This window comes from Eurypyga helias, unplaced genomic scaffold (assembly GCF_000690775.1).
Source record: "Eurypyga helias isolate BGI_N326 unplaced genomic scaffold, ASM69077v1 scaffold42830, whole genome shotgun sequence".
Taxonomy (NCBI): domain Eukaryota; kingdom Metazoa; phylum Chordata; class Aves; order Eurypygiformes; family Eurypygidae; genus Eurypyga; species Eurypyga helias.
In genome coordinates this window covers 1,287-16,579 of record NW_010225789.1, presented here as the reverse complement: position 1 = coordinate 16,579, position 15,293 = coordinate 1,287, and the positions used below count along the sequence as shown (strand labels likewise).

At 49.3% G+C, this 15,293-nt stretch overlaps 1 protein-coding gene across 1 annotated transcript; it reads right to left on the bottom strand.

Moving 5' to 3' along the window:
• Positions 1–6,533: 6,533 nt before the first annotated feature.
• KLHL28 (kelch-like family member 28) lies at positions 6,534–14,086 on the bottom strand. The gene is made up of 4 exons (XM_010150602.1): positions 13,188–14,086; positions 10,612–11,055; positions 7,423–7,631; positions 6,534–6,801 (listed from the first exon to the last, which is right to left on the bottom strand). The coding sequence occupies exons 1-4, from the start codon at positions 14,084–14,086 to the stop codon at positions 6,638–6,640; spliced, it is 1,716 nt and encodes a 571-aa protein (XP_010148904.1). The 3' UTR covers positions 6,534–6,637.
• Positions 14,087–15,293: the final 1,207 nt, after the last annotated feature.

Genomic DNA, 15,293 nt, shown 5'->3' with positions numbered 1-15,293 from the left:
GCTCACGCCCCCGGTAACCCTGGGATCACCCTGTTCCACGGAATCCCCCTGGGATACTCATGGGCAGCTTTGCCCTGGCCACTGGCTCCTGCTGACACTGAGGAGCGTTCCACCGAGGGTGCAGCCCTCTGGGACGGGGTGAGGGGCTTGACAGGGCCTCCGCTTCCCTCCTCATGGTCCCCTCGCTGCCCGCACAGCAGCGCAGTCCGTGGGTGGACTCTCGCCCCTGGTTTGCACACACAAAACACACCCATTAACGATGCGGAACGCGCTCTCTGCTCTGCAGCGAGCGTGGAGGGGCTCTGCAAGGCAAATCCAGGTCCCCATCAGAACGGAGTACCTGCTGCATCCTAACGTCCGTAATGGGATGAACAACTACTCCACAGCCTGGAGGCGTCAGCACTAAAATATGTATCCCAGTTTGCAGCTCAAGGCTGTGGTATCTGAATTCCGTCGCCAATTAAGCGAAGCACTCGAGCATGCACTCGGCTCTAACCCGCACGCAGCAGCACCGCAAGCAGGATCATTTTTCTACTTGAAAACGCACAGCACCTGAATTTCTAATGGCACCACCCAAGAACCCAACCTGCTGCCTGCGAGGGGCAGGGAAGAAGCGGTTTTTCTGCCCTCTCGAGAGCTGAAGGGCACCGGCCACGTCCCTTGAGGGCGAGCGCTGCGCTACCTGTGCTCAACAAACACCCCTGGAACCGCAGCCCCGGCTTCCGCCTTCCCCAGCCCTCGCAGCCCCTTGGGGCGCTGCCTGTACCCAGCTTCGGGGCACAGCCCACCCTGGCTGCAGCTCTGACTCTGTTTTACCTTAGGTAGGGTCAGAAGTCCCTCCGCTTCCCCCTGACAGCAAGGCCTTGTGCATTCTGAGATGTGTATCCTTCATTGCTAGCTGGAAACTCAGCAAAACATTAATTACTCGAGGAAGTTGGGCTCATGACTTACAAGGTTAATTTTTTTTCCCTGAATTTCAAAGCAGGTAGGATATGGGCAAGAATACTTTAAAAATAAATCTTTTTTTAATTATATTTTAAAACCCCTGAACTTCTGCAAAATGGGTGATTTTTTGTGTGCGCGCATATGACACTTAAACACTAATTCTCATTATTGCTCTGCACTTGCAGATTGTGACAATTTAACCACATCAAGCCATTAGAATTATTTCCACCTTCCCCAAGAAATTCCTCGTGGAGCCTGGGGTCAGCTGGCAGTTGTCCCCAGGCAGAACGAGGCAAGTGCCCAGCAGATATTTTTCAGTACAGGCTGAAACATGCCCTTTTTTTGTTTTGTTTTCCCTCGCAGCCCTTACTCTGGCTTGGAAAAATCCGGAGAAGCTGGAATCGCCTGTGTGCTCTCACACTGCCATCAGGTGCCGGAGGCGGGGGCTGCCCCTCTGCTCCCAGCAGCTGCTTTCGGAGACCCGACGCAGGGTGGGTGGTGGGTGCCCACATCTGCCCTTGGAGCAGAGGGCAAGTGAACAAGGGATGGGAGTACAGAAAGGTGAGGAATTTGTTTTGTTGGTCTCCTTTGGTCCGTAGCTGTGGGAATGACCTTGTCCATGGAGGAGAGCAGATGCTAGTTCTAAGGAGCAGAAGACAAATGCATGGGGAGTTCAGTATCGGGACTCAGCTCATCAGAGACTTTAAATAACTGGTGTGAGCACACTGTGGCTGGTAATAAACAGCTTTGGGGTTTTTTTTCAGGCAGGAGCTTTAGTAGCAAAGAAAATTACCATCTGAGAAGTTCCAGGTAAAGCTAATCCAGTTTACTTCGTACTATCTCCCACTTCTCCTGTGTTAACACTGGCTCTTCAGCTCCATCTGGGTACCAGGGAGCACGGAACGCCGGGCTGACGGCTCCGTCTCGAGCAGCGTGCAGAGCTGCTGGCTAGATGGCCAAAAAGGGAACAGAGGTGGTCAAAGTGGCGTCTGCCAAGGAATAGAATCGTCGTATGAAACCTTTGTAGACAAAAATAGGAAGCTAGTGCTGCTGGATGCGAGTACCAGCCACCTGCTGGAGCAGAGCAGTCAGAGCAGGGTGAAGGGGCCGGTGGGATCCAAACTCGCCCTGCAGACAGCGCAGGAGTTCTCACCTGGCACCTGGGTGAGCTGCTCCCCCCAGGGGAGCCGCCGGCTCTGTCAGAGCTGGGCTCAGGGAGGACCCGTCTGTGCCAGGGCGGGTGCCTGCCAGACACTTCTTCCATCGGCCGGAGCCCGCGTTGGATGTCTGCGCTGCCCCTGTCACCTGCGATTTTCAGATGTTTACTGGATAAAGAAAAGCCCCATATTGCAGCTTCCTAAATCAATGTTCACTGGAGGCACCAACGATGGGCTTAGAAATGTCAATTTTTTCAACATAAAGCCCCAGATTTTTGTTTTTTATTGCCACCTGTAGTTAGTATTAGGCAGCTAAAAATCCCAGTTATGTTCCTTTTCCCATTACGTTCCTGGCCATTCCTAAAATTAAGGCATGTGTATGGGTGAGACCTAAGGAAAGAGGAGGACAACTGCCAAACCTTAAATTCCCGTCTGTCTAACGGAGAGAGGGGCACCAGTTTCCATCTGTGTCAACCATCACCCGAAGCGAACCCACCACCTAACCACAGAAGGGAAGAGCGAACGGCCAACCACGATTCCTTGGCACCACCTCCTCTGGCACCGACCAGACCACGTTTCTGCAGTCCCTCAGCGATGCCGGGCCCTCACCGGGAGAGAACGGTCTGTACAGGAGCTTTCCAGAGTGTGCTCTCCCGCCCGGGTTTGCGTGTTCCTCCGATGGTTACCGACCCGTTAGGGAGACAATCCCTGTGGCTACAGGGACAGATGGGAAACAGCAAGTCACAGGCTAAATCCTCTTCCACGGGAGCATCTGCATTGGAAGCCACAGCCTATTTCTATGCACCACCCAACAAAAGCGTAAGTTTTTCCCCAGGTTTATTTACTAAACAGTTTCACATTCGATGAATTAGGTACAAGGATACTTACAGAGCATCATCACCAGAGCAAACAGGCCGAGAACGCTAGTCGAGACCGAGAACGCAGGTTACAGAGATTCTCCTCTTGAACTCAAATGCCAAGTTGTAAACAACGACAAAACCAGAAACATTGCTAAAAAAAAGACGTACACATAAAAACACTCTACGTACACCAAACTACAGGTAGCATTTTACACTCCCAACCAAAGCACTCTGGTCAAGTCCGAGTACGATTTGGTATTCTCTGTACAATTATTAAATCCAGCTAAAAATTATAGTTACCCTTGGGTTTAAAATACAGCACAGCGCATAAGGCAAAGAAATAGGAATTATCATCCAGTTCTTTGAGTTTCAGTTAAATATCAAGAATTTAAGGCAAGCTTGGACATTTTGCATTGTTTCATATAGTGAACGGGGACTTACAGATGGCAAATTCACGAGTGACACGCGATCTCCCGGGAACAGCTGACTGTTGGTAAGGCGTGCTGGACACGTTTGCCCCTCGAGAAATCCCAACTGGACGTGCTGAAAGGAAAGCATTCCTAGCAGGAGACACTGTCAAGAAGCTTACAGATGAGTATCTTGAAAAAAAACAACCCCAAAAAGGCAGAAATGCAGGAGCTGTATGTACACGTATAAACTCAGACCCATTTTAAAGTGCTTTACAGAGAATTTTAGTGATTAAGAAATAGAACTGGATGATAATTTATAGTTGTCTGACATCTTATTCGAAGGTCCTTAATTTTCAAACTGCAAGACAGACATTGCAATGAGAGTATTGTTCTTTAAATGCAGATTTAAACTGGCTGCTGTGTCTGATCTTCCCATAACCAAGCACTTCAGTGAACAGGACGAGCACCCGGGACAGAAAATGAAGATGGCATGATTTGAAGTGACACGATCCCTAAGATGATCCACTCTTGGCTCCATTTCTCGCTGAACAGCTCACCCAAGAACAGCAGCAGAGCTCATTCCGTGTTCTCCCCAGTCTTCACACCAAGCCTGCACACTAACAAATGGTTTACGCTGCTGTCTTAAATCCAGGATTGCTGCGACCTGCTTTAACACTGCCGCTGCCAGGGCCGAGAGGGCAAAGGCTCCTGCAGTTGTAAGCTGGGTAAGTGAAAGATGTCTACAGGAGCAGGGAGTAACCGTCGACACCACCCTGACCTGCAGATTTTTTGTTCTGATGAAGTCAAAACGATGTCTACATCCCACACCACTTCGTACTAGCTGAAAACAGTGCTGGCTAACACTTCCCGTCAGAACATGCCCACGAGCATCTCCATTCATGGAATCCAACCGTGGTTAGACCCCAAAGGGGACGGTTTATGCCAAACTGCGTGGAAAGCCGCCTATCAATACAAGCGTAGCTTCTCTCAAGTACGGAATTTTGGGGTTTATTGATCTTACTTTGTTAATCATCTTTGTCTCCGGTGTATATTGGGAAACTCTGATCAGCAGTGGCATCTCCGAACCAGACTGCAAAGTACAACAGCACGTGGAAACATGCGGCTTGTGCACGTACCTGAAGGGAAGGCAATCTGCACAACAGGCTGAAACATCTCCCCTACTCCCCAAACCTGCTCCCCCTCCTTCTCCTCCCCACACACACCGTGCAGCTACTTGTGTCCCATCAGCAGATTCACCAGGATCACCAAATCACACTATTATTGCTAAATAACTAGAATCCTTAGCAGGTCAAAAACTTCACTGAAAACACTGAAATTGTGAATTTTGTTTCTAAAGTCCTGCTTAATTCTACCAAATTTGAAGAGTACATGCAGGATCTTATAATCTGTGCAAACCCCTCTTATCTGTGACTGATGGTTTATGGTGAAAACACCCTCCTCTCCTTGACAGTTTAAAATCTGAGCGATAGCATATGGAAGAACAAGGAACAGCACTGTTTGCCTGGCTGCAATTAGCTTTGCAGGAACTCTGATAACTCAAGTACCCACCCCCCACTCTGCAGACTTGTAAAGAAATGGCTTTTAAAGCAAGTATTTCAAATATTATTGCACCTTCAAAAATAATACTATATGGGATTGATAAAACGAGGGGAAGGGAACATTAATTTAACATGTTAAAACAAGGGGAAAAGAACTCAAGAGGCAGAAAAATTCTTCAGTACCAGGCCGAGCAATACACACACAGACATGGAAACAGAAACTCAGGATAAGCATGGGTCCTAGTTAGAAGAGAAACCAGAACATTCTAAGTTAGCTAATACTCATGTTGTCGTCTATTTTAAATAAGGGTTACAACCCACAGCATCCCTTCCTATGCACCCACCCCAGTTTTCACTACGTTCAGGGCGATCAAAGTTCTCCCTGGAAACCCTGGCTGTCGCAGGAGCCCACCTCCAGCACTCGGTCGGGCAGGAGATGCCCCGGGATGAGCCCCTACGCCCCGAGCTGGGCGCTGGCTGCACCCGGGGTTGAAGGCAAGGCTGTCTGAAGAACCCCCGGCAGGACTCGCTGGTCACTCCCTATTCATCCCTTTGTGAGGATAGCAACGATCATCCCAGACCTGAAACACCGACCGTAACAAACGCCGGGCTCGTTCGGTAACTTATCCTGACAGTTTTCAGAGGCACGGATGGCTCAAGCAAACAGGAGGCAAACCCACCAGGCCAACCCAGACAAGCACGCTTTAGGCACACTGCCCTGAAATCCCTAACAGCCCCACCGCCGCGTCCCGCTCTTAGCACCATTTTCGTATCCGAACGCTCCGAGACAGCAACCCTACGCTCCTTTACAAAAAGGAAGTGGTATGAGCACGGAGACAAGCGCGCTTGGGAGAAGGATGGGAGGGACTCTGAGCCTTGAGATGGTGCTGCGAAGCTGCTGTGGCATCTTCCGACGCGCGACTGCTGTCGCTTTCCCTTGCGCCACACCCGAAACCACCCCGCAGACTGCCAAGACGAAGTCACTTAACCCAGCGCTCATTTATCCACAGAAAGAAGATATAAGGGAAAGTTCAAAATGGGATTTCTCTTCAGCAGATCCAGAAATTTCCTTAAGAGATGGTAAATTTGCCTTGGGAATTTAAGCAGTGGCTGAGTACCATCCCAGCCCCTCGACTGGTGAGCGGGTAACAAGGAGAGCGTACAGGCAACGTACTATGGCATTTATTATTTACAAACCTTGAGATACAGAAACAAGGCAGCCCTTTAGTTACTGTTCATACAAAAAATGACGAAGCACTGGCGTTTCCTTACTCTGAAGAGGCAACCAGGCAGCTACCAGCACACTGGCCAGTCACACGACACACACACACACCTCTCGCCCCGCGCGTGGTAAACTTCGTGAGTCATAGTAGGCAGGAGGAAGAGACAAGAGCTCTAGAAAGTGAAAGGGTTAGATGTACAGTAAGTTTTCTAACCGTATCCCAGGCATGTACAGTACTCTCTGAAATTCACTGCCATCAACGGGACGCTATCTAAACCCAGCTGGTGATCCGCTTCCATTCCTTCGGCCCGTGCCACTAAAAGGCCAGTTGCTGGAAGAAAACAAATCCTCCCTCGCTTCAATCCCAGCTCCACCACACGCCTCCGACCTTCCGACTTGCCGCAGCTTACGGTCTCTGGCAGCAGGGTTTATCTTCAAGCGGGTCAAGCTCCGTCTTTGCATCAGGCCTGCGAAGTCCCGCTGTTCAAAGGGCGGTCAAGCCAAAGTTGCAGCGACAGTACATCATCCCAGCAGAGTCCAGCCAGGTGTCGGAGATGGGGTCGTACCTCTGCACCGTGTTCAGATAGGACGACCCTGAATGACCTCCCACTACATACAGGTAGTTCTCGATGACAGCAGCACCGACTCCTGATGGAGAGAAACAAAAATAAGTTGCACAATCCCCAAGTCTGGAAGCATGTAGTTATTTTATGCCTTACTGGAACACCCCCCACCACCACCTGAAGGCTGAACAGAGAAGTTCCCACAGCCTCTCCCTCCTCGGGCTGCCTATAAGGAACAGGGGTGTAAATAGAAGTCGATCTCTGTTCAGGGCTTACGCTGCTCTGAGTCTCCTCGTGCCCTTTCCTATGACAGGACGGTACTCTTCTGGCCCAGTACTCCTTCTCCCGGAGACAGGAGAGAGGATGCGCTACTGAGCGGCAACGTAAAATAAAATACAATAGAGCAGTAGCCACAGAACTGCTGAAATTGGCTCTAAATAAATGAAAAAATAGACAAAGTAGAAGTATTACTTTGTATTATTTTTGTTACAGCTCAGTATTAATGAGCTGGACTGTAATTAAAATCAGAGGAATAAATACTCATTCTTTCAGAGAGCCGATTAAGCCATCTTTGGGCCAAGTGGCAGGTGAAGCACAACGCTCTGCAGCCAAGGGGCTGCACCTCTACCACAGCTTCTGTCAGGGCAAACACCAGCTCGTCTCCGAAGGGACATCGAGTTAACTGCCGAGTCCTGCACGTCCCTACCTGTCCTGGGTTCCTTCATGGGTCGACACACAGTCCACTGATTTTGGTGAGGATCGTATCTCTCAATGCTCGATAAGTGAGACACACCATTGTGTCCGCCTACGACAAAAATGAAGCCCAGCATGACACCGACACCAAAGTTTATTCGTTTATCAGCCATTGAAGCGACCGTCTCCCACGAGTTTTTACTTGGATCGTAACGCTCCACGCTGCAAACACAAACAAACAACTCGTGAGGCTGGGGTTTTCGTGACACCTGAACTTCACTCCACAAGAAATCCGCATTTGCCAGGGGTACAGCTAGTTCTGCCAACCAACAGTCCCCCAGGGGAACAACGCGACCCAAAGCGCTGGGGCTGACGGCAAATCCTGCGGCGTGCTCGCTTCGCCCAACACACGGGTAGGGCACGAGACACGACAGCCAGCGTTGTCACCTCCCAAGCATCAGTCACGTCCCGGCGTCCTTCGACAACACGCAGCAGCGGGAGGTTCTCAGAGCGTTGCCGAAAAGCGGTTTTAAGTGTTTCACCCTGACGCAGCGACGGCGGCACAGCCGCTTCCCCGCCATCCCCGGGCTCTCCAGGGGACAGACTGAAACAAAGCGAGAGTTGTCAAAGCCGGCTGCAGAACGGAAAGCGCTTTCAGGGGTGACTGCTGCTAGTCATTAGCAAAGAGCAACTCCTGAAACACCGAGCACCACGCAGATCTGAAGTGTCTCCTTGAGTAACACATCAGATCAAACACTTCCTTGAGGCTTGCCTGAAAACAAGAGAGAGGAAAAAAACCACGGAGAGCATATCCCTCGGGAGCAAGCAACAGAGAAGTCGCTGATCAGAACACTAAGGACAGAAGAGGCCTTCAGGCTGGACTGGAAATGAAGCATCATCATCTTTTTGTTACTCACTGGAGCTGTACAGATGGTCAGTCATGAGCACACTCATGGCACACGGCCAGCCCCTGTCCGCAGTGTAGCTCCAACAGCACAAGGGCAGAGAAAAGAGGGGAGGAGAAAAATCAGAAGCACTAGAGAGTTGGAGAAAAGGTGCTGAATTACAGAGCAGTCGGCTTTCTCTTAACGCCAGCGCTGTAAGAGCCTGGTGACTGTATGGCAGGGCATAGTCCTTGCACCCCTGAATAATGAACAAAACCAAAACTATGCAATAAAAAGTAAATTAAATTAAAAAAGGCAAATAATGAAACACCAGATTCTAATAACCCTACAGGAGCTGCTGATGATTCCCTTCTGACTGAGGAAGGGAGAAAACGTGGCACAAGGAGTGAGGCTACTGAATCTGACTCTAGTTAAGAGCTTTCCCTTTACGGGTACCAGCTTGATAAAGGCATTTCCTATTGCTCCAGTGCCAAGTCTTAATTTCCTGAAAGGAGATCACTGAGTTTACTTATAAAAGGCCCGAGTGCACACTCAGCTTTTGGGAACCACTTCTGTCAAGAGCAAGGGCTGGATTAGCTTCCTTCCCTTACGGCCCGTGCCCCAAGTCTGCAGCGGAGTGAGCATCCCGGAGGCCCCCAGCAACGCCTGCTCTGCTCCTGACCAGGCTTTGCTTAACCTGCTACTAAAGCCAACAGTTCTGCGTGCACAAAGTTTGGGGCTGAGTGACCACACAGGACAACTGCGCAGCTTCACTGTTCCAGGTCAAATTCCCATGTGAAGAAACCCTAGTCAATAGGAAACTTGTAGAGATGGCCTGCTTGTCTATTAAGTATTTCAACTGCTCTTACAGTTCATAACTTAAAATATAAGAAATGAGAATAACATCACGTTAAACTCCGTAAAATACTGTCACAGCCGTACCGAACAGTTTCGGCTATTGCTGTTCTGTATTTCAGTAATTTAAAAAATCATTTGCATTTTCCAAAAGAAAACTACTTAGCTACACTTTGCTATCTGGAAACGAATCCTTTGCTTCGAATGGTTGGACTTGATGATTTTAAAGGTCTTTTCCAACCTAAAGATTCTGAGATTCTATAAACTATTCTGTGTAAAAACGTATGAAGTAAAGGAAGTAAGCACAGTTCATGACTAGTGCTGTAGTGTTATATACACTGTCAAACCACCAGCGTGTCCCTCCCGACCAACAAGATTTTAATTTTCATTCTTTATTCACCTATTCAGACCCTAGTTTATTGGTTTGCTTCTCAGAGGGATGTACGGCTGATTTGTTCCCTTTTTAATGCAGAACAGAGAGTACAAATGATTTCTCTGTGTAACCAAATGTCCTGTTCATCCATATGGAGTGACCTGGAGGAGGAGAACTAAAGAGCGTGCTGGCACCAGGAACCCTCCTTGCCAACGCACGGTCTGAACCGAGCCCACTTCCACCCAGGAGCCAGACCAGTAACCGTCATCCTGAGCTTTATCATGAAGACCCTTCCTCCTGGAGAGGGTGGGAGCACTGGGACAGGTTCCCAGAGAAGCTGTGGATGCCCCATCCCTGGGAGTGTCCAAGGCCAGGCTGGATGAGGCTTGGAGCACCCTGGGCTATGGAAGGTGTCCCTGCCCATGGCAGGGGGTGGCACTGGGTAGGCTTTAAGATCCCTTCCAACCCAAACCAGTCTGTGATACATGACATGACCACGGTAAGATTCCAGCTGTGGTGTATGTGAAAAATCCTGTTCATTCCCAATCTGTTTTCAACGTTAACATGAACACCCGTCCTAATTTTCTGCTGGCTTGAGTACAAGGATTCCCACAGCACCAGCACAGCATGGTGCAAGCCTCTCCTGAGCACTCGTTGACTGGGCTGCAGCACTGCGACATGGACACAAGTATACTACGACAGGGCCTGATCAAACAAGCCCAGACAATGCTGATCTGCTGAGATAACCAGCCTGGGTGTCTGCAAGGTCAGGTGTCTTGCCCCATCTTGCTTAGCAATATGCATGTATGTCCGGTTTTAGCATTTTCCTTTCTTGGGGATTTAAAAAGGGACAACCAAAACCCCCAAACAAACCAGCTCTGAGCTGGAACACCTGAAGGTAACTTAAAATAAAGATTTCCCAGCTGAATTATCAGACTGATACTGCAGAACAAGGATTAATGAGGCCCCCTGTGGATTGCCAGCCTAGCCTACAATAACTTTTAACTGGCTGCCGAACACAAGCTGAGCAGCGAGCTTTGCCGGTTTCCAGCTTACGCCACTGAGCTGGAAGCGCATCGGAAGCACGTACCTGTTCATGTGGGCCGGCCCGTAGCCCCCAATGGCATAGATCATTCCGTCCAAGACAGCTGCTGCGAAACAGCTTCTTGTTTTGTTCATGGGGGCCACTAGCTGCCACTCCTTCACCTTCGGAATGTATTTCTCCACAGTCCGTAAGTACGACTGCCCGTCGTAGCCACCCAAGGCGTAGAGCTCTCCAGCCAGCACCGCCACTCCCAGCGTGCTGCGGCTCTCAAACATCCTTTCAAGAGATGTCCAGGTGTTCGTATCGGGGTCCCAGCACTCCACCGAATTCTCATGCTTTCGGTAACTGATGCCTTGACACACATGGGTTGCAATTCCTCCCACAACGTAGATTTTCTGGTCTAGGACACATATTCCAAATTCATAGCGGGGAATGCTAAGAGGTGCCAGGCCAATCCAGGAGTCGTTCTGGGGAAAATACATCTCAACACTGCAACAGAAGGACAAAGATGATGTGAGCAAACTCAGCTTTCCGAAGCTCTGTGAAGCGCAAACACATCGCGGATAATGCCAGGGAAGACAGGGCGGCGCAGATGCCACCGCAGCTTTTGGAGGTAGGTTGTAATGGGGGTAAGCTAAAAATATAAAGCAGAGGGCTAAGGGTAAACTGGGGAGGGGGAAACGTCAGCCCAGTCACAGAGATAGGAGGGATAGAAAAGGAGAATTAGAGAGGGGGAAGCACAGAACCATAGACCGGTTTGGGTTGGAAGGGACCTTAAAGATCATCTAGTTCCAACCCCCCTGCCATGGGCAGGGACACCTTCCACCAGACCAGGTTACTCCAAGCCTCATCCAGCCTGGCCTTGGACACTCCCAGGGATGGGGCATCCACAGCTTCTCTGGGCAGCCTGTCCCAGTGCTCCCCACCCACATGCCGATATATATGTACAAACACACGGTTAGGAAGTAGTTTGTCATTTTGTAAATACAAATTTTAGATGCACCCTATAATTTAAATAAAATGTCAAAGTAGAACAAACCAATCTGAAAAATCTGTTTTCAAAATATTGTTTATTTGCATTTTCTTTTAAATTATACTTAGTGTTAGAACACAGTGGCTCTACCCTGTCACGTGTAAAGTCTAGTCAATCCACCTAGATCGTTTACTTAATAAATTACTTAAATGATTTAAAAGTGTATCTAGTACACAGGAAATATGATCTGCCCAGAAAACATAAGGAAAATAAAGCCACTGGAGAGCTGACAGCCACTGCTAAGAACCCAGCGGTGGGGGCTGCTGAAACACCAGCCTGGCTCTGGACAGCAGCAGCCCAGTCAGACAAGAGCAGTACTACACACATGCTAAGTAATTTTGTTATTACAAAGCAGTGAAAAACCAGCCTTCCTGCAAGTAGAAAGGAAGAGTAGAACGAGAATAGTGGAATTAAGATTCTCCACTTCACAATTCTAATTGTATTGGGAATTATTTAATTCATCGATGACTTATTTTTTGTATGTCAAGAGCAATTGTTTAAACTTAAGTATGAATTGAAACAACAGTTTAGGAAAGACTAACGTGAATTAAACAATAAGGAAAAGGAAATGTTGGTATGCATTAATACATGGTTAATAGCAGTAGGGAGCATTTTTGGTTTAAATCAAGATAATCCGAACTACATTGGTGTGTAATATTGTCACAATGGTTGAAGAAGCTGTCAAAGAAGCAGAGCTGAGGGGGATCAGAGCACTACTTCACCCAAACACATTTTTATTAAACACAAAGCCCCCTCTACTTCCATCTATAACCCCAACAATTTCCAGTCCCAACACCTAGCTTGCCATGGATCCCTATTATTGGGAATGTTAAAGCGAACTTTGAAGACATCTCTAAGGGCAGGGAAAACGAACGTGCAGATCTCCCCAGGTTTTTAAGTGAGCGTGTGTGTGTGTGCAACCATGGAACTGTCCCAGGAAGGGAACTCTTGGGGTAAAGCACTCTCCCCCAATTCAGCTGTCGAACCAGCTCGGGCAGTCTGCCTCAACACTAAGCGCTTCCTGACCCGATACGGGCGCGTTCGACACCAAAGCACTGCAGGTGTGTGTGTAAGCATCCGCACACTCACCGGCCCCCACCAAGCCTAACTACCGTTTCTGGAAACGTTCACAGGACGCTAGAGTAAACCCACCCCACCCGTCCGGGGCACAGAGCTGGTTTCCTCCCTGCTGCATTCCTTTTGCTCACACAATTAGCCTCAGGGAAGTAACAAACTGCTCCAGGAACTGAAGAGGGGGTTCCTTTCGAAAGCTGGTTCAGGAAAGACGGGCAGCGACCTGCTCCTGCCAGCACATGGACCGACACCTGCTCAGCAGCAGAGGCTGAAGCCACGATTACGTTAAGATCAGGAACGTGACATTGCTAAGCATTACCTCGCCGCTCCTGATTACATCTATTTTAATTCCAAGGACTTGTGAGTTATCGGGAACAGCAAAGATCACTCATGAAATCAATATTGAACTCCCTTGTTCCAAAGGCCTGAGACCTCTTATGAAGGAAAACTGCCTGCAGTCCTGCAAACCACGGCTCTGCAGTGATTGTGCTGCAACACCCCCACGACCACCTACCTTTCCAAACAGGCAAACAATCCAGCCTTTCCTCCCACAGCACAGAGAACCTTCGGGGCACAGCGAGGTCGCGTCATCAACATGGTCTGGTGGGAAAGTCTGTGTTCAGGCATGAAGTGGTACTTCAGGGCCTCGTTTAGCAGGTGTTTACAGGTATGGTCATCCCGAATGAGATGGTTCGCTTCGTACAGCCTCGTAAGAAACTTCACGCTCAGCAGCGGCAACCGAACGCAGTGCAGCAGCTGCGCCAGGTACTTCTGTCGCTCCTGCACATCGTACTTGATCCAGGACTCCAGCGCGTAAAAAACGGTTTCTTCCGTCACGACATTCAAGCAGTCGTTGGAGACAATTTCATCCAGTTCGGAATGCGTAAGCTCAAAGAACTCTTCCGTCTGACAAACGTCCTCAAAGTTCTGGCAAATGTACTTGCTCGCAGCCAGGTAGAGGTCGTGGCAGCCATAGGTCTCCGCAAAGCGAGAAATCCCGATGCAATTGCCAGGATCAAGCTGGCTTTCGAGGAACGCACAACACTCCTTCACGACCAGCTTGACCTGGAGAAGATTGGCGGCCGGAAGAAGCGACTCTACGGTGTCCTGCGAGATAAACACCGTGCCGGTGTAGGCGTACTCCACGATGGCCTGCAGCGCTGCCTCGTCAATGCACTGGAACTCCACCTCCGAGTTTTCCTTCTCGGAAAGGTTCCCGGTGAACATGGCTTTGAAGTAGGGGCTGATGCTGGCAAGCACCACTTTGTGAGCATGGATCTTGACATCGCCGACTCTGAGGATAATGTCACAGAGCTCGCGGTGCTGGCGAAGGAGGTTCAAGCCTTGCAGGAGCTGCTCGGAATGCAAGGGGGTTAAGTTGGCAAGCATGTAGGTTGGAGACGACCGGTCCATCTGTGACAAACAGAGTTGTTAACGCGTTACTCAGGGCTCCATTTCAACAGCTTCATGAATCATGCTACTTAGACATGCCGTACAGAACATTTAAAAAATACTTTTCCATTCCTCCTTTGATCTTAATTAGGTTCATTACTTCCCAGTTTACTTCTTCAATCCTCAAGCGCTACGCTTTTTCATGCATGTTAAATCCAGGGCAAGCAAATGCTTATTAATAGTGTATGCTATATTCATCTTTGACTTAAAAAAGCCCAAACCACCACTTTTTTTTTTTTTCCTGGAGTAAAATGCATATTATCTGAAGCGCTGAAGTCACGACAGGATTCTGCACCAGATACTCAAAAGAACTGAACAGCGACTGAAATAAAAAAAGAGATAAATATAGAACGGGCTTTTTTGAGACCAAGTTTCGAAAGTTCTTAAACTGTTTCCTGCTACTCGCCTTGCAGCCTACTTGGTGGTGCTGCTGCTGTGCTTCCCCTCCGACCAGTGCTGCGGGCAGGGCCCCACCAGTCAGCGGGGCACAGCTTTCTGTTCCCCTTTTTGGCCTGGATCAGAGTCCCTCCCACGGCACAGAGGCGAGAAAGAACCACAGCGCAGGGGGGCCCTGGCTGCAGGAAAAGGGGTGCTGGAGCAGAGGTTGTTATACTCTGAGCAGGCAGAGGAGAACAGGAGAAGGGGGAGATCCTTGCCTCACCTCACTGAGTGGTTTCCTCTGTGAGCGAAAATCCCCAGTGGACATGCCCTCACTCTCAGGAGAAGACTGGGAGCCAGGCCTGCCCCACGAGGTGGGGGGTGGAAGCTGGCAAGGTGCTTCCCAGGATGAGCAAGGGAGCGGGTCCCAGGTGGACAGGCCCATCCTGATGCCTATCAACATTTCCACGTCCTCACGGCACTGGCAGCTATCCATGCTTCCTAGCATCGCTAGTTAGGGCAGAGAGAAGGATCCTCATTCCTACCTACAGCTCTGCAAAACCTCCAAACACCCCTTTCTGAAAAGGTTCAGCGAGACGGTGGAAGGTATGAATGTGTCAGGATGCTGGACCAGGAGGAAAGACAACTATTGCTCTACAGAGAACACTGCAACCATCCCACTTCTAAACAGAGGAGCTGATTTAATTTTAATTTGCTAAACAACTACACAAACTTCGAGATCTCACTTCTTTGATCTTAATAACAAGTTCATCATTTTTATAGCTCCTTA

Excerpts from the sequence above, each read along its gene's own strand:
- KLHL28 (XM_010150602.1), bottom strand. The coding sequence starts at position 14,086 with ATGGACCGGTCGTCTCCAACCTACATGCTTGCCAACTTAACCCCCTTG. Across the intron at positions 11,056-13,187 it reads TTGTTTGCCTGTTTGGAAAG|TGTTGAGATGTATTTTCCCC; the intron begins GTAGGTGGTCGT and ends CTTCTGTTGCAG. Across the intron at positions 7,632-10,611 it reads GGGCCGGCCCACATGAACAG|CGTGGAGCGTTACGATCCAA; the intron begins GTACGTGCTTCC and ends TTGTGTTTGCAG.